The 22,600-nt window shown below is 43.0% G+C and overlaps 1 protein-coding gene across 1 annotated transcript in view; it reads left to right on the top strand.

The window, feature by feature from the left end:
* The window catches only part of LOC131563734 (fibronectin type-III domain-containing protein 3a-like), a 39,389-nt gene that overhangs the window by 3,489 nt on the left and 13,300 nt on the right, over positions 1–22,600 (top strand). The window contains exons 2-9 of the mRNA XM_058813839.1: positions 1,061–1,151; positions 13,012–13,147; positions 16,223–16,298; positions 17,167–17,243; positions 18,720–18,957; positions 19,904–20,176; positions 21,042–21,097; positions 22,190–22,344. Coding sequence (XP_058669822.1) covers positions 13,052–13,147; positions 16,223–16,298; positions 17,167–17,243; positions 18,720–18,957; positions 19,904–20,176; positions 21,042–21,097; positions 22,190–22,344 — 971 coding nt within the window. The 5' untranslated portion in view covers positions 1,061–1,151; positions 13,012–13,051. The remainder of the gene's footprint in view (positions 1–1,060; positions 1,152–13,011; positions 13,148–16,222; positions 16,299–17,166; positions 17,244–18,719; positions 18,958–19,903; positions 20,177–21,041; positions 21,098–22,189; positions 22,345–22,600) is intronic.

Below are 22,600 nucleotides of genomic sequence, written 5' to 3'. Positions count from 1 at the left end.
CCCCTTGTTCCCAGGATCTTGATTGATGTGGAAAATGCCTCCCTTTGCCCAAGATTCACTCTGGGCCCTGATGCTTTATATTCAATATTTTTCCAGTGTATCACTTAAAGTAGCTCAGGAGGAACATTTGTTAGGTTGTGACTTCAGAAGCGTCTTCAGGTGATGTCATCAGTGTGACCTGAAGACAGTGTCACCTTTTTGGTGACAATGACAATGGATTGCTGTGTGGGAGCTCCAGTAAAACTGCAGAACACTCTGCACCTGCCTGGGCCTTATCTTTAGAGATTCAGCAGGAATTTCTCCATGGAAAGGGTGGCCAGGCATTGGAAGGGAATGCCAGGGAGGGTTGGAGTCCCCATCCCTGGAGGTGTCCAGGGCAGGACAAGGTGGCACTCAGAGCTCTGGGCTGTGACAAAGTGGGGTCTGGCACAGGTTGGAATTGATGATCTCGGAGACCTTTTCCAACCTAAATAGTTCTGTGAAGAACAACACTGGGGATTGACTGATCCCTGCAAAACCTTCCTGTGTCTGGAGGACCGAAAGAGGGCTCAGTGTGCAGATATTTTAGGAAGTGTTTTAGTGCTGGCTGCACCTTGAGAAAGGTGATGATTTTTACATTATTAAATACAACATCTGAGGTGGTTTAACGACTCCTGGAGCTTTTAGTTTCCTTCTGCTGGAGCATCTTTAGTGGAGCAGTTTTTAGATTAAAGCTGTGCTGCCCTGTAACAGCAACTGGGATTGTATTTCCAGCTTTGTGTACATTTTATGTCTTTTTATGTCCTGTAACAGAAGGGAAATGTGTGCATGACAATTTAAATTTGGGGATGTTTGGAATTTTTCTGTCTCTATTGCCATGCAGAGGAGTAGAACAGGTATATTGTAGGTAACCAAATAAATCCAGTTACATCCAAAGAACTCCTCAGTGGAGTCACCACTGCTTGCCCCTCCTGGATCCTGCTCTTTCCATGGATCTCTGGTGTTCCCTGCAGCTTGTTTTTCTTTGCATTTCATGTTTGCCAAGGCACTAACATGAAAATGTGGGTTTTTTTGCCTGCAGAAAGAAGCCTGAGGACAGCACACATTGCTCACTCTGCAGCAGGCACTGGAACACTCACCAGGAGGAATTCCAAGTCAGGAGAGTGACAACGGTAATTACACAGAATTTAGGATTCTCCCAGGTTTTATGAAGTGTTTATTTTCTCATTAAGTCTCTAAGTAACACTTTAAGTTGAAATGAATGTATTTGACAGACCTCTAAACTTAGGACTCTTTTTTTTTCTGGAAGAAAGTTCTGGACAAGTTCTTATCAAGTGGAAAAAATGAATTAGGGAAGGAAGAACTGATTGAGTTCTTGAGGTAAGAAAGGTTTCAGGTTCCACAGAAACATTATTGATTTTGTAAGGTGGCAGCCTTATCTCTATTTTCACATTTCTTACTATTTCTTCTCCCTTCACCCACTTAGCTGGAAGTTTTCTCTTGGAGAGAATTGCATAATTAGCTTTGGATAAAGAAAGTAAATTCTGTTTTTAGCCAAGTGCATTTCCTGTGTAGAGAACAGCTGGAGTGGGTGATAGCATTCTGGTAGTGCCTTGCTCAGATCCTTTGGTTTTAATTGGAGATCATGGAACTGAGTTCCTTCTCATGGAACTGCTCAGGTCAGGGAACTGATCTGCTGGAAAAGCAGAAGGGAATCTGTCAAAACCTTGGGGATGAGTGCTGGAAAGCAAAACACAATCAGCAGATGGATTTCATATAAGAGATAAAGAAAGAAGTGATAATCCTGCTGCATTCCCTGGATCTGTACAGGTGTTTTGGGAGGGAAAGCATTTAACCAGGTTAAATCGGGTTTATAAATTCAGATGAAGTTTTCTCATCTGCTCTTCCATGCCCTTTATTAAATAACTTCAGCATTAATATCTCTTCCTTGGGAATAATTTGCTTTCAGTTCTGCTGAGTGAGGTATTAAAGTGCCCGTTGGTGTCACTTGGGTTTGTCATCTCCAGTCAGGAGTGAAGGCAGTTTAATGTTTGCACGGGAGGAGTTTTATGCTCCTGAAGGACTTGTAAGATGTTCATGTCAGTTTTAAGCAGATTCTGCTTAAAAAAAAGTTTTTATCATGTCAACCAGGTGTGTATTTTTGTCCATTTCAGTGTGAGGGGTGAGAATTATTTAGAGGAACTATTCAGATTTGGAAGATATTATGAAAACAGATTTTTGGTGTATTATAAATTGTCATTTTCCTTTTTAATGCCAGCATTTCTTAAAATATAAACTTGATAAAAACTCACATAAACTAATATCCCTAGGTTCTTCAAAATTGATAATTTCTACTTAGGCAGTTCCATAAAAATGTGATTCAATCTCCAAACTTCCAGCAGGTTCATTGGTTTGCAAATCAATATTCAAAGCTCAGGTACAGAAAGGAATGATTTCAGCGTGCTCCCTGCCATCAGCTGAGCTGTGGCAGTGATTCTGTGCTGGTCCTGGCACTCACCCAGGCTGGGGGAAATGTTCCTGCTCCAGCCTCATGGGGATGATCTCACACTTGCATTTTTCCCTTGCATTTTCCATGAACTAAAGAAATGCACATGGTCTGATGCCACGAGACTGCTCAGCTGTGGTAATTGCAGCCATTTGTTGGTGTGTTTTAGCCCTGGGTTTAAGCATAACCTGTTCTAACCAGCCTAATTTGACCCAGTGCTGAGCTAAAGTGTTACAGCCCCAACCTCTGGTGTTGTGCAAGGAAAAGTCTGCGGCTGCTGTATCAAAATAATTCCTCCTTGCTCAGAGTTTGCTCAATCTGCTCCAGTTTGAAGAAATCCTTTGCTTTTGCTGGGGTTTTCTGCTTGGTTTTGAAGTCCTGGTTTAAGAGAGTTGTTAAATGAGAGAGGCCTGTTTGTGCTGCATCCAGCACTGGTGATTTGCAGAGCAGAGCTGCAGAAACCTGGGAGCAAATCCTGTTTGTTCCACCTGTGAAATGCTGATTTTCCTCCTGTTTTGTTGGATTAGGCAGCAGGTGACTGCTCTGAGCTGTCTCATGGTAGGAGCCTCTCCTGGAAACGTTTCCATAATCTGCATCATTGCCCTCCCTGAGCTGAGTTTAAAGTAAATAAATCAGTGGAGATGGGGAATTCAAGCATTTGGGAAAGAGCTTTTGGATCACCTCTGTCTCATACCAGCAGTGTGTGTCTGCCATCCCATAATGCTCCCAAATTCATGGAGGTATCACCCAGCTCTGGCACTAAAATGGGCTCAGTTTTGGTGCTTTCCTGGAGGTTTCATCCAGGTTTGGACACACATGGCACAGGACAAAGCAGAGCAGCCAAGCTCTGGGTGCTCCTAAATCCCTCACTTTTCCTGGTTCTGAATGGAAGATTCTAAAAAAAGCTTTTAAAATACTTTAATATTTCTTCCTTGCCATGAGCTGGGTGTTGCTGGCCGGAGGGAGGGACTGGCATGAACAAGGTGCTGTGGAATGATGTGTTCCTGTTGGAGGGAACGTGTCTGCACACACAGCAGCCATTCCTCTGGGTTGCTTCCAGACTTTTCCACAACTTTTCCCCTGGAGTCTGGTAAATGGGCAGAACTTTTTTTATTTTCAAGGAAAAAAATGATCATAAAATGCCTTCAATTTTACCTTCCACTACAAAACAAATGTGTCCCATGGACAGCAGCTGTGCTCAGTTATGCAGATCCTTCTCCTGGTTTCAGAGCCTTGGGAGAGGGTGCAGCTCCCTGTAGGAACTTGCAGTTCCCAGCTGGCAAACCTTGGCACACTTGGAAACTCTTTGTTTCATCTGCCCAGCTCTGTGGTACTTCCAGGTGGGAATTCCAGCTGCCTTTTTGCTGACCAGTTCAGGCCCCAGAGAGAATTCCAGGCACACACAAGGGCTTGTTCTCTGTCTTGTGCCTCTGGGCAGAAGTTTTTTGGATTTCTTTTCCATGGACTGTGGTGTCTGTTGCTTCCACAGCTTCCAAGTGATTTAGAGAACCATTTGGATATAGAATTTCCATAGTATATGGTTAATGTGTAAATAAACTGGTTTGCTTCAAGGCCTAAAAAAACCAGAATAATATTTTAAATTCACAGTTTTACACTTGGAAAATCATATTTTATACAAGCCTATTGTTAAATTGCATTTAATAAAGGCTTTTTTATCTAAGCTTGAAAGTTTTTGTTTCATGTAGCATTAAGATGTTAAAATTAGCACCTTAGTTTATTCTAGTAAATGTCACCTTCCTAACAGGTGGAAAAAAAGATATTTTATGTTTAATTATTTTTATTATTTTCTCTCTTTTTTTTTATTTTTGTAGCAACATTTTTGCAGCTAGAAAATTCACAATCCCTTTATTTTTTAAGCTGAAATAAGAATGAAGCACCTTAATGGCTCAGTCCTTTGAGGTGCACCATTCTCTGAATATTTGTAGAAGCAGGATTGGGATTAGGACAGGAATGGGACCTTTCAGGAACTCCTGGATTTTGGTTTATGGGACTGCTCACTTAGGAAGCACACACAAGTGCTCAGGATTCAACTCTGCTTTTCTGGCAATAACAGAAAAGCCATAAAAGAACTAAAACAACAAAGGAAAATATTTATCTAAAAGTCATGTCATGTTTGCATTCTAGAAACTGTTCTTGCCAATTTTACAGGCCTCCTAAATGAATGATTCTGAGGGCAAGCATAGCCTTAACGTGAGCATAATATTAGATAACAGCTGAAATCAAATTAATGCACTCTGGGCACCGACAGAGCTTTTCTGCCCAGTTTCCTTTGGGAAGAGCAGCAGGGAGCCTGGAAAAACGTGGGTGTAAGGCTGGAGGGTGGGCACAGGAATGCTGAGGGATGGAGTTTCAAGCTGGAAAACAATCCTGGAGTGCAGGGGACAATTGTGTGTGATGGTTTTCCTGGCACACTCCCCAGGAACCCGATCCACGGCCAGGGTGAGCCGGGGTGAAAGTCGATCACATCCCTGGGGCAGAGCTCCTGTGGCCTGCCTGGGTTGGAGCTGCTGGTCCTGGGTGTTTTAGGGGTTTTGGTGTCTGGGAAATGAGGGATTCCATCCCAGTCTTAGCCCTCCTCCAGGGAGAGTTTTAGAAGAGTTGACATCTCTGGCCTGAGAGATGAGTGTTAATAGTAAATTAAAAATCCTCCTGTAATCCAAACAAAGGCTTGGAGCAGAGTGTGGGAGCCTTGTCCTAGTGTCTGGAATTTTGGTGAGGTCCAATATGGGATCTGTGACCCCATATTAAAATGTTTTCCTATTATATTAAAAATATCTCTCCAGAAAGATTTCACACTGACTTTAAATGGGAAGAACACTGCACATAGGCATGGATCAGCTTTATTCCACTCTCCAGAGAAGAAACCAAACAGATTTCATAAACAATTGAAAAACAAGTTTATAACCTCAGAGAGAAGCTGTCCCAAAGGCTGGATTTTCATTACAGTAAGTGCTGGATTTAAGATGAGAAAGTTCCTATTCCAAGAAGCTTTTCTGCGGTCACAGACCTCACCTGGGTCAAAGCCACCCCTGGATCAGGCTCTGAATAGACAAAATATTTGATCCCATTTCTTGGATAAGTCATTGAAGGACATTTCAGGTGAGCTCCCACTATTCAGAATATTTGAGCCCATTTCTTGAGTAACTCATAATGGACATTTTCAGACAGGCATTCAATATTCAGAATATTTGAACCCAGTTCTTGGGTAAATCATGAGGAATATTTTCAGGCAGGCTCTGTCAATATTTAGAATATTTGAGCCCGTTTCTTGAGTAACTCATAATGGACATTTTCAGACAGGCATTCAATATTCAGAATATTTGAGCCCAGTTCTTGGGTAAATCATGAGGAATATTTTCAGGCAGGCTCTGTCAATATTCAGAATATTTGAGCCCGTTTCTTGAGTAACTCATAATGGACATTTTCAGGCTCAAGGCTGTGTTGCCCTCCTGGCTGGAAGCCAAACTTCCCACAAGATGCTGTGGCCCAATTCCCTTGGGGGCCGTTAGAAATGATTTCCAGGATTTTAATCAAAACATGGATTTAGTGGGGAACAGATGACTTATGGAGCAGGGGTGGTCCCTGCAGAGCTCAGGTTGTAACTGAGCTTCTGTTAAATCTCTCCTTGCCTTAATCTTGCCCAAAGTAAAGCCAGTCCATCCTGCAGGTCTCACGTGTGGTCCTGGGGCACAAACTATTTTAGGAGTGGGATGGTACCTTCAACACCTTGTTAATTCTGTTTATTGGAAAAGTTTGGGTGGGAGAGGGCTGCTTGGGTCTTATTTCCCCAGGTTTTTCTGCTGTAGAATTGCATGGGGCGTATCTGGGTTTTTTAGGAATCATAATTAAGGTTGGATTTTTTTGACAAGGTTATTCCTTAGCCTGAGGTTGGGGATGGCTTTGGGATGGCTCTGTGGTTGTTCTTTTTAACAGCCTTTGGAGATGAGTGATGGAAAATTGAGCTGACAGTGGAGTGTAAAATACTCAGAACTTCAGTTTGTAGGAGATCTGGATTTTAAGGCATGACAGTAATAAATAATATTCTTTATCAGAGAACATGGGGTTTTCCCCCTGCTCAGAGAAAATATAGTTGCTATACTTTTATGTGTTATATAATATTTATAATACTAATTAGTGATTCTGTCAGTATAAAAAGGTGTAAGTCAAGCTTTAGCTCTTTATACAATTCTGCTTTTAGTAAAGAGCAATGTTAGTGTAGTTTACTTCCTGCAATAAGTGAAAATTTAGGATCAGGCTGGCAGGTTGCATAAGGCACTGAACCTGGAAATCAGGAAGTCTCTGCTGAATTTCAGGCTCTTCTTCCTGGACACATTGTTCTTTCTAACTCAGGCATGCTGTATTTAAAAAAGAAAAAAAAATAAAGTCTCTATTTAAGTAATAAGCTCCTTAGAATAGGAACTTTCTCATCTTAAATCCAGCACTTACTGTAATGAGAATCCAGCCTTTGGGACAGCTTCTGTCTGGGTTTATAAACTTATTTTTCACTGTTTATATGAAATCTGTTTGGTTTCTTCTCTGGACAGTGGAATAAAGCTGATCCATGCCTGTGTGCAGTGTTCCCCCCATTTAAAGTCAGAGATCTTTCTGGAGAGAGATTTTTAATACAATAGGAAAATACTTTAATGTGAGACAACAGGAACTCTGAAACTCACTAAATCTGTAATACTGCTACACATTTGCACAAGAGATAATCTCACAGCAGATAACATGACTAAAGGATACAATTCCAGTGATTTTTTTTTTTCAGTTTATTAAATTTTTCTTATATCTTTTATATCACCATTAAGAAATACACAACCTTTTTGTTCTTCCATGTCTGCAGTAAATACTGGCAAATTCATTGTCAGTGCCTAAAGAGAAACATGTCTGTAAATTGGAGATTGTAAATGAGTGCTGACTGCTCCAAAAACTCTTGATAAAACAGGAGTGATGTGTTTGTCCAGGAAGATTCTTCTGGCCAGAACCTTTCTCCAGATATTGCTGTGACAGTTTTGAAGTTGCCTCTCCTGTGTCATTGAAGTGGAAGTGACAGAGCTGATGGTGCCTCCTCCTGAGCTGCCTGTTGGAAATGGCTAAAGAGGCTCAGGGATGCTGGGAGCTCTTCCCAGGGGTTTACAAAACATTTATGGAGTCATAATGGCTGGAAAAGACCTCTGAGATCCCCAACTGCAATAATTTATCTGTAACTGCCCCCATGCCCTGGAATTACTCATTATTCCACCTGGGACCCAACTATCAGAGGCAGTTGGGTTGGAGACAAGGGCATGGGGTGGACTCAGTGATCTTTAAGGTCTCTCCCAACCTGGTCATTGTGGGAATTCTGTGAATTTTAACATTTCCAGCTGTCTGCTGTGAACCCCTGATGTTTTCCAGACTTAAGGTTGGATGATCCCATATCAGCCAGCCCTCGGGAGCAACCAGGGAGCTGCAGAGGCTTTTCCATGGAATCTGAGCTGGAATCAGTGAGCACTGAGTGTTCCTTGGGGGCTGGCCAGGCTCCAGGGGCTGTTCTGGGCTGGAACTGGGGGGAGGTTGATGCTGGAGCCTTGCAGAGCTCAGCTGGAGTTTGGGCTGGACCCAAGGGAGGTGATGCTGGAGCCTTGCAGAGCTCAGCTGGAATTTAGGCTGGACCCAAAGGAGGTGATGCTGGAGCTTTGCAAAGCTCAGCTGGAGTTTGGGCTGGACCCAAGGGAGGTGATGCTGGAGCCTTGCAGAGCTCAGCTGGAATTTAGGCTGGACCCAAAGGAGGTGATGCTGGAGCCTTGCAGAGCTCAGCTGGAATTTTTGCTGCAGCAGGAAGTGAGGTCAGGCCCAGCTCTGGGGACAGGAATTGTTTGCTGCAAGGGCAGTCCTGGAGATTTTCTGTTTTTCTTAGAAGCTTTTGGAGGAGTGTCCCTGGAAAATGTTGCCTTCTTTTGAATATGGGAACAGGACTATGTTACATGAGATTGTTGAATTAGTCCAGAACACATCTCAGGGGCTGTTCTTACAATATGTATTTGATGTATTTATTTTAAAATATGTTAAATATGTTTTATGGTGAATAATTACTGTGTTTCTGCTTTTTAGATAATCTTTGAAAACAAAATAATAAGTGAATAATCTCTGAAAACAAAAGCTATTTAACTTAACTAACTCAAGCTATTTAACTTAGAAATGTGTTACCCACTGTCACTTCTTCCAGCTCCAGGTTTGTTGCTGAGATGATTAATGCAATTTTTTTTTTTTTTTTTTTTTTTTTTTTTTTTTTTTTTTTTTTTTTTTTTTTTTTTTTGTGGCTCTGTGGGCTGAATTCATCTCTCAGCTCAGCCCAGGTTTGGGAGTGACCTTTAGCTGATGTGTAATAGAAACCACTGCAAAAAAAGTGAATCAGGCCAGAAGTGCCCTTGCAGAATGTAACCTTTCTAAAATGTAATCTGTTGAATTCCATACTGACTCAGAAATCTTCAGGACAGGGTGACAAAGCTGTAGAGACACCTCTACAAGTTCTGCTATTGATTCATATTTAATGAGTCACTAAACTTCAGTTTTTTCCTATAAATTACAAAATTTGCCTGGTCTTTAATGCTTCCAGATGGGATTTTTCTTGCTTATTTTTAGTCTAGAATGTAAGATTTAGTGTGTTAGCTCATCTTTAATGGCAGTGCAGCCTGTGAATTCCCAGGACTGTACTTTTTTCCTTTTTCTTTTTTTTTTTCCTTGACCACTTGAATAGTTCCTGGGGATGATGAATCCCTCACTGCCAAGAGCAGACCACAGCAAAAGCACTTTGAGCTGCTCTTCCTGAGATTTGCTGGAATAAAGTGGCTTTGGGGACCCAGCAGCTCTTTGATGCAGATCTCCCTGTGGGTGAACAACCCCCCCCAGCACCATTTGCCTCTCCAACCTGACTTGGTTTGGGGTAAATCCAAGGGTTCAGAGGAGGCCTGGAACCACTGACAGACTTTTGGGGATGATGTGAAACTTGGGAATGTCGGTGGAGGAGAGGCTGGAACTGCCCTGGCCCCCAGAACCCCCTGATTCCAGAGCTGTTCCCAGCATGGCAGGAGGAACTGGGGAATTCTGCCCTGCTCAGGTGAGACCCCACCTGCAGAGCTGCCCCCAGCACAGGAAGGAGCTGGAGCTGCTGCAGAGAGTCCTGAGGAGGCCACAGAGCTGCTCCAAGGGTGGAGCCCCTCTGGAGCCAGGCTGGGAGAGCTGGGGGTGCTCACCTGGAGAGGAGAAGGCTCCAAAGTGACCCCAGAGCCCCTTCCAGAGCCTAAAGGGGCTCCAGGAGAGCTGGAGAGGGACTGGCAACAAGGGATGGAGGGACAGGACACAGGGAATGGCTCCCATTGCCAGAGGGCAGGGATGGATGGGATATTGGGAGGGAATTCCTGGCTGTGAGGGTGGGCAGGCCCTGGCACAGGGTGCCCAGAGCAGCTGTGGCTGCCCCTGGATCCCTGGGAGTGTCCAAGGCCAGGCTGGACAGGGCTGGGAGCAGCCTGGGACAGGGGAAGGTGTCAGTGGACAGTGGAAGGGACGCCTTCCCCCATCCCAGGGTGCTCCAAGCCCTGTCCAGCCTGGCCTTGGACACTCCCAGGGATCCAGGGGTGACATTGGATGGGCTTTAAGGTCCCTTTTAACCCAAACCATGCTGGATTCTGTGATGCCTCAGTGTGTATAGAGGTGGGTTCAGGACCCTGCAGTCTCCTCTCTGCCCCTGTGCTGGTTGTCTCCACCTTTCCCTGGGAGCAGCCTTGCCCTGCAGGGAGGGCAGGACTGGATTCCCTGCTCCAGGCCAGCCCTGGGAGGGTGTTGGGAAATGGCTTTTCAAGATAGAGCTCTGTCTTTGTTTTGTTGTGCAGGAAATTGTGCTGAGTATGTAATAACTTTTTAGGAATTCTCTATTTACCCAAATACCACCTACTTCCTTGAGTGGAATGGAGACTTTGGATTTATTTCCCTGGAAAAATTTTACCTGTTGAAGTGGGGGGGGGTTGAGTCCCACATTCATTGACTGTGTTCCCTTGGAGGGCAGGGTGGTTTTGCTGCTCTTATCAGTGTTTTCAGGGAATTAAGCAGTGCTCAAAACCCAAAATAACTTGGTGTTTTTCAATTTGTCAGGATGTCCCTCTTTGTCCTCAGATTTCTGCTCCTTGCAGCCACCCCAGCCCAGCTGCACAGGGAAATATCAACGTTTTAAGCCAGGTGAAACTGCCCCAAAACCTCTTCAGATGGGTTTGTTCCTGTCAATACTTCTGTTTTCTCTGCCCATATGGCCATTGCTACAAAGACACAAAATTGGCTGGTTTGGAGTTTATCATTAAGAGTTTAAAACCAATTCTTTCCTGATACTCCAAATATTAAATTCTTCCTCAGAGAAATGAAGTTCCAGCACTAAGCAAGCAGAAAGTGTTTGGAGGTGTCCATGTAAATTAAATCCTCCCTGTGTCATTAGGTAGGAGAAGAAGCCTTCTAAAAACCACAGGGATGTTGGGGCTCTGCTCTCTAATTTGTCCTAAAGAAAGAATTAAATTCAGCCCAGGCAGGGGAAGAGCACAGAAACTCTGAACCTTTATTTGAAGTTGTAGAGAATGAGCACAGAAACTCTGAACCTTTATTTGAAGTTGCAGAGAATGAACACAGAAACTCTGAACTTTTATTTAAAGTTGCAGAGGATGAACACAAAAAACTCAGAACCTTTATTTAAAGTTGCAGAGAATGAACACAGAAACTCTGAACTTTTATTTAAAGTTGCAGGTGCCTTTGGGACCTGTTTCAGAACATGTTTTTCTGCAGCTGTTTGTTTGGGGTAGTTGAATTTGAGTGCAGAAGGAGTTGCCCTTTGGTAAAGGGTTTCCCCCTTTATTTCAACTACTAATTTCTGTTTTCTTTGAGATTCAAGAAATTTTTATGCATATATAAAATAAAGAATTTTCATTTTACCTGTGTACAGTGAATTCCTGTTATGGCTCTTAAGGCTTAAATCCGACCTCAAAAAATGGGAGAGGTGTAGAGGAAGAAATCTTTGCCTGAATTTTATTGTTCCAGGCAGGGGGTTTTAAGTGGAATAGTTAAAATTTGCATCCTTGGCAGAGGCAATTCCAAACCTGACAAAAAGGAGATTATTTTATTCAGGAAATAAATCCCCTGCTCAGGCAGTTCAGTGTATTTATTAAGTGTATTTAGGCCAAAGCTGATGCAGATTTGATCTTTGAGGTCCTGTCCAGCCCTTGCACCTTGCAGTGGTGTTTGGCTCCCTAAAGCTGTTACTGGAGCAGCCCTGGAAAAGAATTTCCTTGTGAAAGGAGCTGGGTTCTGGGAAGTCTTGAGGAGTTTGTTGTGCTGCATTTTGTGGCTGTGTGATTGCATTTCTGATTTGGAGCTGCTTTTGCTAAGGAGGAGTGGGGTTTTATCAGTGGATTCCACCAGCTCCTTTGCCTTGTCTTGGTAACACAGGAAAAACCTTTGTAATCTCAGCTTTCTTACAGATTTTTCTGTGCAAAATCAGTTAAAACCAGAAGAAGTTATGTTAATTATGTCATATTTCTCCTACTGTTGCTAATCTGCTGGAAATACAGTCCCACAGGTACAGAATTATTCAGTTTTTGTCCTTTTTCTTCCCCAAAAATTGCCCTTTCCTTGCTGCTTGTGGAGAACTGAAGAAAGATTTGACACTTTGAAGCAACCTGACTTGTTTCATGCACAGATTTAAGGAGGTGTTTTGTGGTTTGCTTTTTATTTTTAAGCAATTGGACCCTCCTAACCACATTTTGCCTTCTGGTTTATGGGAGGTAATGGGAAAGGAGCAGGAAGTGTCAGCATTTCCTGTATCCTGTTATCTTGTGCTTTTTATGGATGCTGCTATACTCTGAAAACTCCCTGCCATTGGGGGCTTGCAGCTTGATTTGCTCTAATTACTATAATTAATTTGTATCGTGTGTATTTTGACTTGCTCTAATTACAGATTATTCCTGGAAGCTCCCAACTCTGCAGGCACTTTCCCATTCACATTCCCCGTGGTTGTCAGTCAAAAATTTGGGGACAAAGCAGGATTTTGTGTTGTCTCAAGCTTTGTTTTCACCCTGGCAGATTTTGTATTGGAGAAATTGCATGGTTTAGGGTTTTTTTGATCACCACTAAAATGTAAATGGGGTGTGTGCATTATGTAGCCTAAAGCTTGGGGTCTGGAGTGGAAGCAGTTTAGGAATTTGAAGTGCAAATTTAAGAATAAATTGCAGTATAAATGTAAATTCCTTTACTGTGTAATTGCTGCACTGAGGTACCAATTCCAGCACTCATGGCTGACTATTCCTGATAATTAAAGGGGAGAATTTTGGGGAAAGGACATTTATTGCTTACATGAAAGAAGATAAAAGTGCTAACACTGAAGTGTTTGGGTGCACTTGCATTTGGCAGAGCTGAGTTTGTCAAACAAACAGGGAATGATTTAAGGAAGGGAGAGCTGGATCTGACCCCATCCCTGTTTTTCCTTGGAGCAGGTGGCTGAGGTGAGCAGGTGTCCATGAGTGATCCCAAGAAATGATGGCTGAGCAGCCGCCCCCCCTGGAAGCCACCCCTCTGCTGAATGAAGTGCCACTTCTACCTCACATGGTCAACGGGGACAGCATCCAGCAGGCAAGTCAGCCCTCAACTGGGAGCACTGGGAGCAACTGGGATGGTGGCTCCACAAAAACCAGCTCTGAGAGCTGGGCAAGGATCAGCCAGTGAGCACTGACATCAGGAGTTAAGCAGAAATGGAGAGAGGAAAAAAAAATCATTCAGCTCCCTGGCAGTGGACAGGTGTGGAAAAAAAAGGCTTTAAAATGGAGCTGCAAACTCCAAAAATCAAAGGAAAAATTAGGGGGTTAATAAAGGTTTTGAAACTCCTGTGAAGTGATGAATAAAGATTAGCAAGGGATTGCAGAGGAAATCTATGACAGGAAAATGAAAAAAGACCTTGGCTTCCTGGGTTTGAGTGTCTTCATTAATAATTACAGTGCAGTGGTGAAACCTGAATGTATTTAGTTGAAACTTTAGAGCTTTATAGGGCACAACCCTTCAGAAGTCCCTGGTAGGATTAGAAATACAGGTAAAAAGTGGCAGCAGAACAATTCTGAAGCCCAAGTCTGTGTAAATTGTCAGTAGATGTGAATTTAGTGTTCAGCAGAAAGAGCTGAGTGCTTTGTACTACAAAAACTGGGAGCTCTTCCCATCCTTTGAGGTCTGGCAGGCCATAAATGCTGAAAGTTTGCATGAGATCTCTAATTTGTCATTGCTGTGGATAAGATGGAGAAATCTGCCTTGTTTCAGTTGTATACTTGGAAAAATTGTCTTTTTTAAATAAAAAGTCCTTTTCCCTTTTTGCCTCAGACCCTGGAGGTGGAAGTACAATGAGTATGTCTGGAAATGAGCAAAGTCTCTGAGATATTTCCGAAGTTCTGGCAGTAGAAGGTGAAATTTCAGCCCTGCCCAGCTGGGAGGTGGCTCAGGTGGTTCAGGTTTCATGAGGAAGGGAGATCAGGTAGATTTAGTTGGCTCCTGTCCCCAGAGCTCTGTGTGTGGGACATGGAGGTGACAGTCACTGATATTTTTAGGACCTAGAGGAGACTTTGCAATCAGATGAGATTAAAAAAAAATTAGGATTGTATTGTGGAGATGCATTTGAAGAGTAGATTTGAAGTTTGAATAGAATCTTTTTATTAAAGAGAGTATTGACTTATAATCTTTATTAATGCAGAGAATTTTTAAATTATTTCTCTGCCAGTGCTGTGGAGGACACTGCTAATACTTAATTATTGTAGAGAGATTTGTTTCCAGAAACCAAATCTGTGTGTTTGGCCAGTGAATCCATTAGCTCCATTTCACTTGAAGAAGCAAAAGTTGGGAGTTTTCTGGAAGGGTTTCTGGATCAGAAAATGTGTGAATGGGCTGAAAGCAGAGCTGTGGGCAGAGCAGATGCCACCAGCCCTGCAGAGGAGCTCAGGACCCCTGGAGGCTTTGGCAGCTCCTGGGCTCAGCTCTCCCCTGTCTCTCCTGGCTCAGATCCACCTCTCAGCCCTGCTTCAGCTTCCTGGACATGTTCCTTGTTGGAAGGTGCCTGGGACTGCATTTTCTTCATGAATCCCAGTGAGTCAGTGCTCTGAGGCAGGGCCTGAGCATTCCTGGCATTCCAGGCTCCGCTGCTGGGATTGCAGCACTGCTGGGATCCCTCCCTCTGCTCTGAGAGCTGCAGCTCGTGGATCTGTGCTGAGGATGTGCCACCTCAGAGGCTCTGAATCTCTCAAACATTCCCTTTCTTGCTTCTGAGTTTTGCCCTCAAAGATGAGCCTTTTCCTGAGGTCACTCCCTGCCTGTGCAATCCTGGATCCACAGCAAATCTTTTTCCTGTTTCTTGTGCTCTGGCAAATCCCCAGCCCATTATTGTCAGTTTTCTTTAAACAATTGACACCACTTCTCTCCCTTTACCCCAAGAAATGTATTAGCATTGAAGTCATGCATTTACTTGCATTCTGAAGTGACAAATCTGCATAAATTTAATTATTAATGCAAATTATGCCACGTTTAAAGGCATTCTTTGCCATCTCTCACTCTCCTGGAACCATAATAAATATTGCTGAGTGTCTAAATGGCCTTTTCAGGGATTTTGGTGGCTTCCTTACATCCAGAAATAAATCACCCACCCAAAGTAAAATTCTCCTGTACAAGGAGCATCAATTCTCCCCTACAAGGGAGGTTATGAAAAATAAAATCAAAGATTTATACACCAATATGCAGAAGCTGCAAAACCAGTGTTATAATAGCATTTATCATTTATCCCTGGAGTCTGTAGTGATGAGAACAGTGAAACTGGTCCCTGGGGAGTTCAGGGAGCTCCAGCACAGAAAAATTCATTCATTATTGTCATGTGTAGCTCATTTTACCAGGGATTAAATGGCCAGGTGATTTCTTCAGGTTCCATCTACCTGCTACAAATGTCACTCCATGAATAGTGCAAAAATACTTTATAAAAATTGAATGGAAGAAAATTACACTGATTTTCACAGCTGCTTTGACAAACACATTTTATTTCAATTTTTACATCAGTGCCAGCTGTCACCAGGGTGGAATTTGAATTGTGTGCCTGCAGTTCTTACCTGGCCAAACCCCTTTTATTAAAGGATTAACTGTGGAGTATTATAGGTGTTACAATAAAGTGCAGCTGCCAAAATTCCCCCAAGGCTGGGGCAGGATGAGGGGAAGGTTTGGGATCCCAGCAGTGCCTGAGAGTGATCCTGGCCCAGCTCCAGGTGGATCTGTGTGCCAGGGGACCAGAGGGACCTGCAGGATGTCACTGGGTTCCTCCCACAGGGAAAACTCACCTGGGCTCACAGGAGCTGCAGGCAGAGCTGGTGGGAAAAGCCTGGGATGCAATGTGAATCTCAGGTCATCATTGCCTCAGAAAAAGCAGAAAAATCAGTGTGAAATGTGAAATTAAAAGCTTATTTCATGTATATCAAGTGAGGCACTTCTGGGAGTAACCAGAGGAAAAATACAAGGATTTTATGTCAAAGTAGGAGGAAATATTTTCATTCTACCCATCATTTTCCTATGTTACTCCAAGGTTGCCAAAGCTCTGATGTTGTTTGTCTCTAAAGAAAAGGGGTTTTCCCCCAGAGAATGTCTAAAATTCAAAAAGCCCCCAACCCCTCTTTTGTGTTTTGTTTCCTGCAGGTCATTCTTGTGCAGGTAAACCCAGGTGAAACATTTACAATTACAACTGAAGATGGACACATTCAGTGCATTCAAGGTAAAGGGAGCCTCAAGTGCTGAATCCAAATATTTTGGTTCTAAGGTTATTCCACTGGGTTTTTTTCTGTGATGTCAGATGTGTTTTCTGCACTGGAATAAATCAGATTTTTCAGTTTGTGTCCAAGCACAAATGAGGCAGCACTGGGAAGCTGCCAGGATTCCCTGAATCCTGCAAATTTTCAGTCCCAAAAGATGGATTTGCAGTGATCCTTGACTGTCTTCCCAGGATCCTAACACATGATTTCTGTGGTATTTATTACAATAAGTTAAAGAACTTTAAGGGGCACTGGGACCTCCCTGTGCTGTGAGGTGGGGGAGTCATTGCTCCACTCTGTGCCTGTAAATTCCTTTTTACCTTCTTGGTGAGTGACAGAAAACCCCAGTCAGGGCAAAATATCTCCTGTAAGTCAAGTTGAATTTAGCAATATTTCCATTTTTGGAGTATTTGTCACAATTTTACATGATATTACATAAAATGTGTCCGTTGTGCTTTCATCAAATCCCCTACAGAAATACGTCCCTTGAGCTTAATACAAAAAATAATGTATTTAAAATTAATTTTTAAATTCCTACATCAACTTTACCCCAATACTTGCATTTCCCTTCAGTACTACAGACTTTTACCTGTCACAAATTAAGAGCTGAAAATATTTATACAGATTAAAATCATTTATACAGATTTTTGTGCAATTACAAAGACACTGCTGGCCAAAGCGTGGTGGCTGGAATAAAGCCAATAATCAAACAGAGAATGGGATGCAATCCCTGATGTTTCAGGCTCCGGGGTGGGCTCCCATCTTTGGCAAAAGGTGTCTCCAGATGGGAAAAGCCTTGTTTGTTAAGAAGTGTCCCCTTGTCCTTGCCAGGTCCAGCACATGTCCCTATGATGTCACCAAACGGTTCCATGCCGCCGATTTTTGTGCCTCCCGGTTACGTATCTCAGGTACCTTCATTTCTCCTTCTCTTATGGGTGTTTTTTTTGGGAAATTTAAATAATATTTTTATTATTTATTGGTGGTTTTAGCTGTGAAAAAAGCCATTTTTTTTTCCATTGAACTTACCAACTGTTTCACTTTATTGTGGGCTCTGTCCTTTCTGTTACTGAGTAATGTCTGATCCAGGTTCCAGGAATTTTTAATCCTGCTCCCAGCAGTTAAAAACACTTTTAGCAACAAGGAGAGCTCTGAATTGACTGTCTGAGCTCCATGAACAGGATCCACATGTTTATATTTCATCAGTCCTGTTTGCAGGGTGAAGCTGGGTCATGTGAACAGTCCCAACTGGCTGCAGGTTTTCTATTTAATATAAAAAATTATCCAAATTTTCAGTGCTCCTTTCTTGTCCAGCCCTGATCTCCTGAAATTCCAGCAAAGCAGCACTGCTGGAGCAGAGTGTGGTGGTGATGCAAACACTGATTCTAGTGATGTGTCTGGGAAATGAGCAGGGCTCTGGGCTCTCCCAGCTTTGCTTTTCCACTCCCTGGTGTTGTTCAGGTCAGACCTGCATGTTGTTACCAGAGATACTCCCAGTTTGATTTATTTCTAAATTAATGTGTTTTAAAAGGAAATAATCAAAACCAAATGTGGAAACAGACCTTGTGTTGTAGTAATGTTGAAAATCAGGAGTGTTGTGAGTAGGTTTGAAAGCTGTAACTGTGAGTTCTTGGGTTCTCCAGGCAGTTTCTTTTTGCACACAATGGAATTTTGGGCTTCTGCTGTTCTTCAGCGCTGCAGACTTTGAGCAAAGCATCCCCCAGACAATTTCTGATCCCTGTGAAATGGATCCCTCAGTGCAAACAGTGGGCAAAGCCCTGGCAGCACTGAGCTGTTAGCCTGAAAACCACATTTATTTTTTCTGTGTTTGCTGTCACCTGAAACCAGCAGGGTTGGGTTGTTTTCCCTTGGTTGTTGTGACAGGGGTTGACAAGTTGGAAAGCAGCTTTAAATCAGAGCTTGAGTTACCTGGGCTGCTCTTGTCAGATGAGGTGATAACTTTGTGTTCCCAGTGTCTGGAGGAGCCCAGGGCTGGTTCTCTTGGATTCTGCCAAAGTGGAGTGAAATAATTCAGGAGTGAGCAGGTTGTGGACTCCCAGCCCTGGAAGTGTTCCAGGACAGGCTGGATGGGGCTTGGAGCAGCCTGTTCTGTGCAAGGGTCCCTGGGGTGGGATGAGGTGAAGTTTGAGGTCTTTTCCTACCTGAACCACCCTGGGATTCTGTGACTGTTCAGACTGACTGCCTCAAACTCCACTTCATCCCAGCAGTACCTGCCTGGTTTCCACTGGAATCCATTCTGGTGTGCAAACCCTGCCTGTCAGGCTCTGGAAATGAACCAGAGCAGGGCAGTCAATCCCCTGTTGGCTGTACAATATTTGATGGGATTCTCTCTGACCTCGCACTTGCTTTCTCCCGTTTCCCCGCAGGTGGTGGAAGAAAACGGAGTTCGGCGAGTGGTGGTGGTGCCCCACTCGGGGGAATTCCATCCTTCCATGCATCCCCCCCCTCCTCCCCCTCCCCCCCACGTGCCCCATTACATGCACCACCCCCATGCCCTGCTGCCACCCCCCCCTCACCCCGTGTTCCCCACGGTGCCCGGCACAGGAGAGCTCCCGCCTCAGTTCATGCACCAGCCCCCGCCACCACACGTGTTCCAGGAGCAAGGTGAGAGCCCCGAGTGTCCCCAGGCCCTGGGGACAGCTGGCCCTGCCTCCCCACACATCCCCAGGGGTTGTGTTATTAACTTAGAGCACCCCTGTGGGTCAGGGACTCACCCGAGTCCAAAGAGCGAGTCCCTGAGTGTGCAAAGTGTGGTTGCGAATCCTCTGATTCTTCTGTTTGCATCCTCTGTTTTCAAGGAATTGTGCAAATTTGTACCTGAGAAATGTTGTATTTTCCAATCATGCATCCCTGCTTTTGCCACTGCAAATACCACAGCAGTGACTCCTAAAACTCCCTTCCCTAAAACTCTGTCCTCTGAGTTTTGTCACAGCCTTGGTGTGAAGTTTATTGAAAGTGAACTTCATTTGATACATGAATGATGAATGTATTTGTTTTAGTCCAAATATGGCTGAAAAGTGAACAAAAACAACCCAAAAAAGGTTGTTATCCATAGTGGAGGGTGAAGTGCAGACCCACTCTAAAAACTGAGTGAAGCACTAAATCAGTAAAGGATTAGGGTTATGTTGAATTAATCCAAGCTCTAATCCTTATTTTATTATCAAGACTTAAAAGAGAAATTAGACTTAGTAAGACTATTCATTGTCTCTCAAGTTTAAATTGAGTAATCAGATATTTTGACTCACTCTAGGCTAAAACATTCAGGATGTGTTGGAAAAACTCAGTTTGAGTCCTGAATTTGCTTAATTTTTTGTAAATGTGTCTGTAGCAGGGAAGAGAGGCAACTGTAAAGCAGGATCTGCAGCAGCTGACAGGAGAAAGGCCCAAACAATTCAATTTAAAAAGACCCCAAACTCCAAAATCCCTGCACTTCCAGACTGACAAAGCACAGGGAAGTTCCAGGGGTGGATTTTAGTGATTTTCCAGCTTGTAGATTCAGATGTCAAATGAATAATTCAGAATAATGAAGTCATTTCTCCCTTGTTTGCAGAACCTCGTTCCCATGGGAGGACAAACTTCATCCAGAGGGACGAGAGGAGTCTCAAAATGCAGGAGCACCTCAAGAAGAGGCTAAAGGACAGACAAGCCAGTGGGCACACCAACAATAAACTGAACAGCCCTCCCTCGTCACCACATAAAGTCCTTAATTCTTCCAATGCCACAATTCCCAATGGGAATGGGAAGGGCCAGCAAGGGGCAGTTGGAGCACTAAAGCAGAAGCAGATAGGAAAAACAAAGGGCAGTCCAGAGGCAGAGATGGGAGGTAGGTGCCATGGACAGGGGAAATCTCAGTTATTTTCTGTAAACTCATTGCAAAACAGGTTCTGAAAAAGCTGAATTTATGAATTTGTTTGGCTGTTCAGGATTAGAGGAAGCCTGAAATCCATTATGGAATCCATTAGATTTTTTTTTTTTTTTCTCTAGGAATCATTGGAATATCAATTTTTTTCATTTGGTATTTAGCAAATAAGGTCTTCAAAAATATTTAATCTTAAACCTTTTTACTTCCCTGCCATTTCTGAGCCAGTGATCAATATTCCCAGTGAGGGTGACCTGTAGGTACTTCCAGAGCTCCTGGTGTCACTGTTTGTGGTACTTTTTGATTAACCAGGAGCCATTTAACCTTCAAGAAATATGAAAATATGAGCAGTTGTAGAATTGCTGTTTAATTAGTTCTAATTTCAGTTTTTTAATACCTTTTGGCTACTAAAAACCTTGTGCAGTGTCTTTGAGACAGTGTCAGGCTTCTTCCAAACTGGGAATGTTTTGCCGTAGAAATTCCAGGAAAACAAATCAGGCAGAGATAAGATCTTATTATCATTTTTTTTAACACCTCTCATTTTTGGAGGAATGTTTTTGTGTTGTCAAAGAAAACCTATTTCTGCTCCATTAGGAAAAGATCCCCTTTGTACAGGATGTACTAAAAGGGTTTTTGTACCACTGTTGGTTTTGGATAGTTGGTGTTTCTGCCCCTCACACAGCCAAAACAAACAGGGGAAATGAACTTTGCACAATAAGAACCATTGTTCAAGTCCTAATGAGGCCAACTCCATCTCGTGGTGGCCTTTTGGTAACAGCCTGGGTTGCTCTCAGGCTTTGGGATAATCTGGTTTGTGTTTAAATTGCAGAATCTGACACAGAATCCAGGAAATGTGATACTCACTTGAGCATTGGCAAGCCAGTTGTAAGTATTAGCCTTAAAATCCCATTATTTTCTGGGCCTGTGCTTCCTAGAAAATAACTTGTGTTTTATCAATCCCTTTTCCTTTGTTCCTAATGGTTTGATTTTTTTAATAGAGAAGATAAATACAGTTTAGTTGTCAGAGTTTATAGGTGGGAAAGGGCAGCCATGCTGGAAATTCACTATTTCTCAGTTTGTCAGCCTGTAATCCCAGAATATTCCACTGTTGCAGTTTTCCAGTGATTGTGAGGGCTTTACCTTGCAAACCAGGGGCCTGCTAAACTCTTGGAAGTTTTTCCACTCTTGGAACCATCCTTTGCTCAGCAGAGAGGATTTAGGAGTGTTAAGGATAAAATTACACAAATAGATCCTCTTTTGATGTTATATTGAGAAACTGGAGCAAATATTTGAGTATTTAGGGACTTATTTAGAAAGGTGGAGTCTGGTGAGGGTAATTAAAATGTCTGTGTTTGATATTGAGCAAGTTTAATGAGCTCTTCTCTGCTTTATCCACACAGCAAACAGGGGTTGTGTTCCTTTGCACCAGCTTTTGAGGGTTTTTTTGGTCCTTTTTCCCTGCTGCTTCTGACATCTGTACTTTGAGCTACCCCAGGGCTGTGTTGCCTTGGGCAGAGAGAATTTGGAGTGTGGGAATGAAGCAGCAAAAACAAAAAATCAGACAAGAAATGTTGAGTTTTGCAAACAGAGCCTGTGCTGTCCTTAGGATCAGTGGCTGAATATCGTGTGAGGGAATGTCAGAAATGACAATAAGGTGTCTGTGCCTAAATCTGCTCTGGGGTCCTGCCCAAGACTCCCCAGCTGCACATTTGCTCCAAGTGAATGATGGAAACCTTGATGCAGGAATTTTCTCTTCCTGCCCCACTGTGGTGTGGGTTTGGTGTTGGAAGGGAAAGCCTTTAGAAATGAAAAGAGGAAATCATTGCAATCCAAAGAATGCCTCTATATTCCCACTCCAAAGGGAAAGAATTCCTCCAGTGAGGAGCTTCCTAGGCCAATTAGCGACGCCATGTTATTGACTAATTAACCTTTTCTTGCAGAAAGCAAACTTACTTGCATTATTTATGCTTTTAATAGGTTTCTGATATACAAGCAAGATCAGCCGTTCTGTCCTGGAATCTCCCAGTTAGTTCACAGAATGGAGAGAGCCATAGTCATAGTCCAGCAGCATTTACATTTGAAGTAGCAATATCCAACAGTGGTAAAAATGGAAAATTTAAATCTGTCTATGTGTAAGTTTAGTTTCTTCCTTTAAGCACAATGTTTAAACCATTAACCAATCAGCAATCTCTCTATCAGGAGCTGTTTGTTGACTTGCAGACCTTCCTACTACACATGAAATAAATTTTAAGTAATGTCACTAAAGAGTTATACATGGACAGTGGGAAACTTAAATGTGCACTACGTGGTTTTGCTTTTCAATGAGCTTTGAGCCCTGAGGTTTAAGGAAGAGCTGTAACTCTGCTTTCTGTTTGTTTTTGCCTTTTC

This window comes from Ammospiza caudacuta, chromosome 14 (assembly GCF_027887145.1).
Source record: "Ammospiza caudacuta isolate bAmmCau1 chromosome 14, bAmmCau1.pri, whole genome shotgun sequence".
NCBI classification, from domain to species: Eukaryota; Metazoa; Chordata; class Aves; order Passeriformes; family Passerellidae; genus Ammospiza; species Ammospiza caudacuta.
Note: the sequence above shows the minus strand (reverse complement) of the source record. Positions and strands in the feature narration are given on the sequence as shown.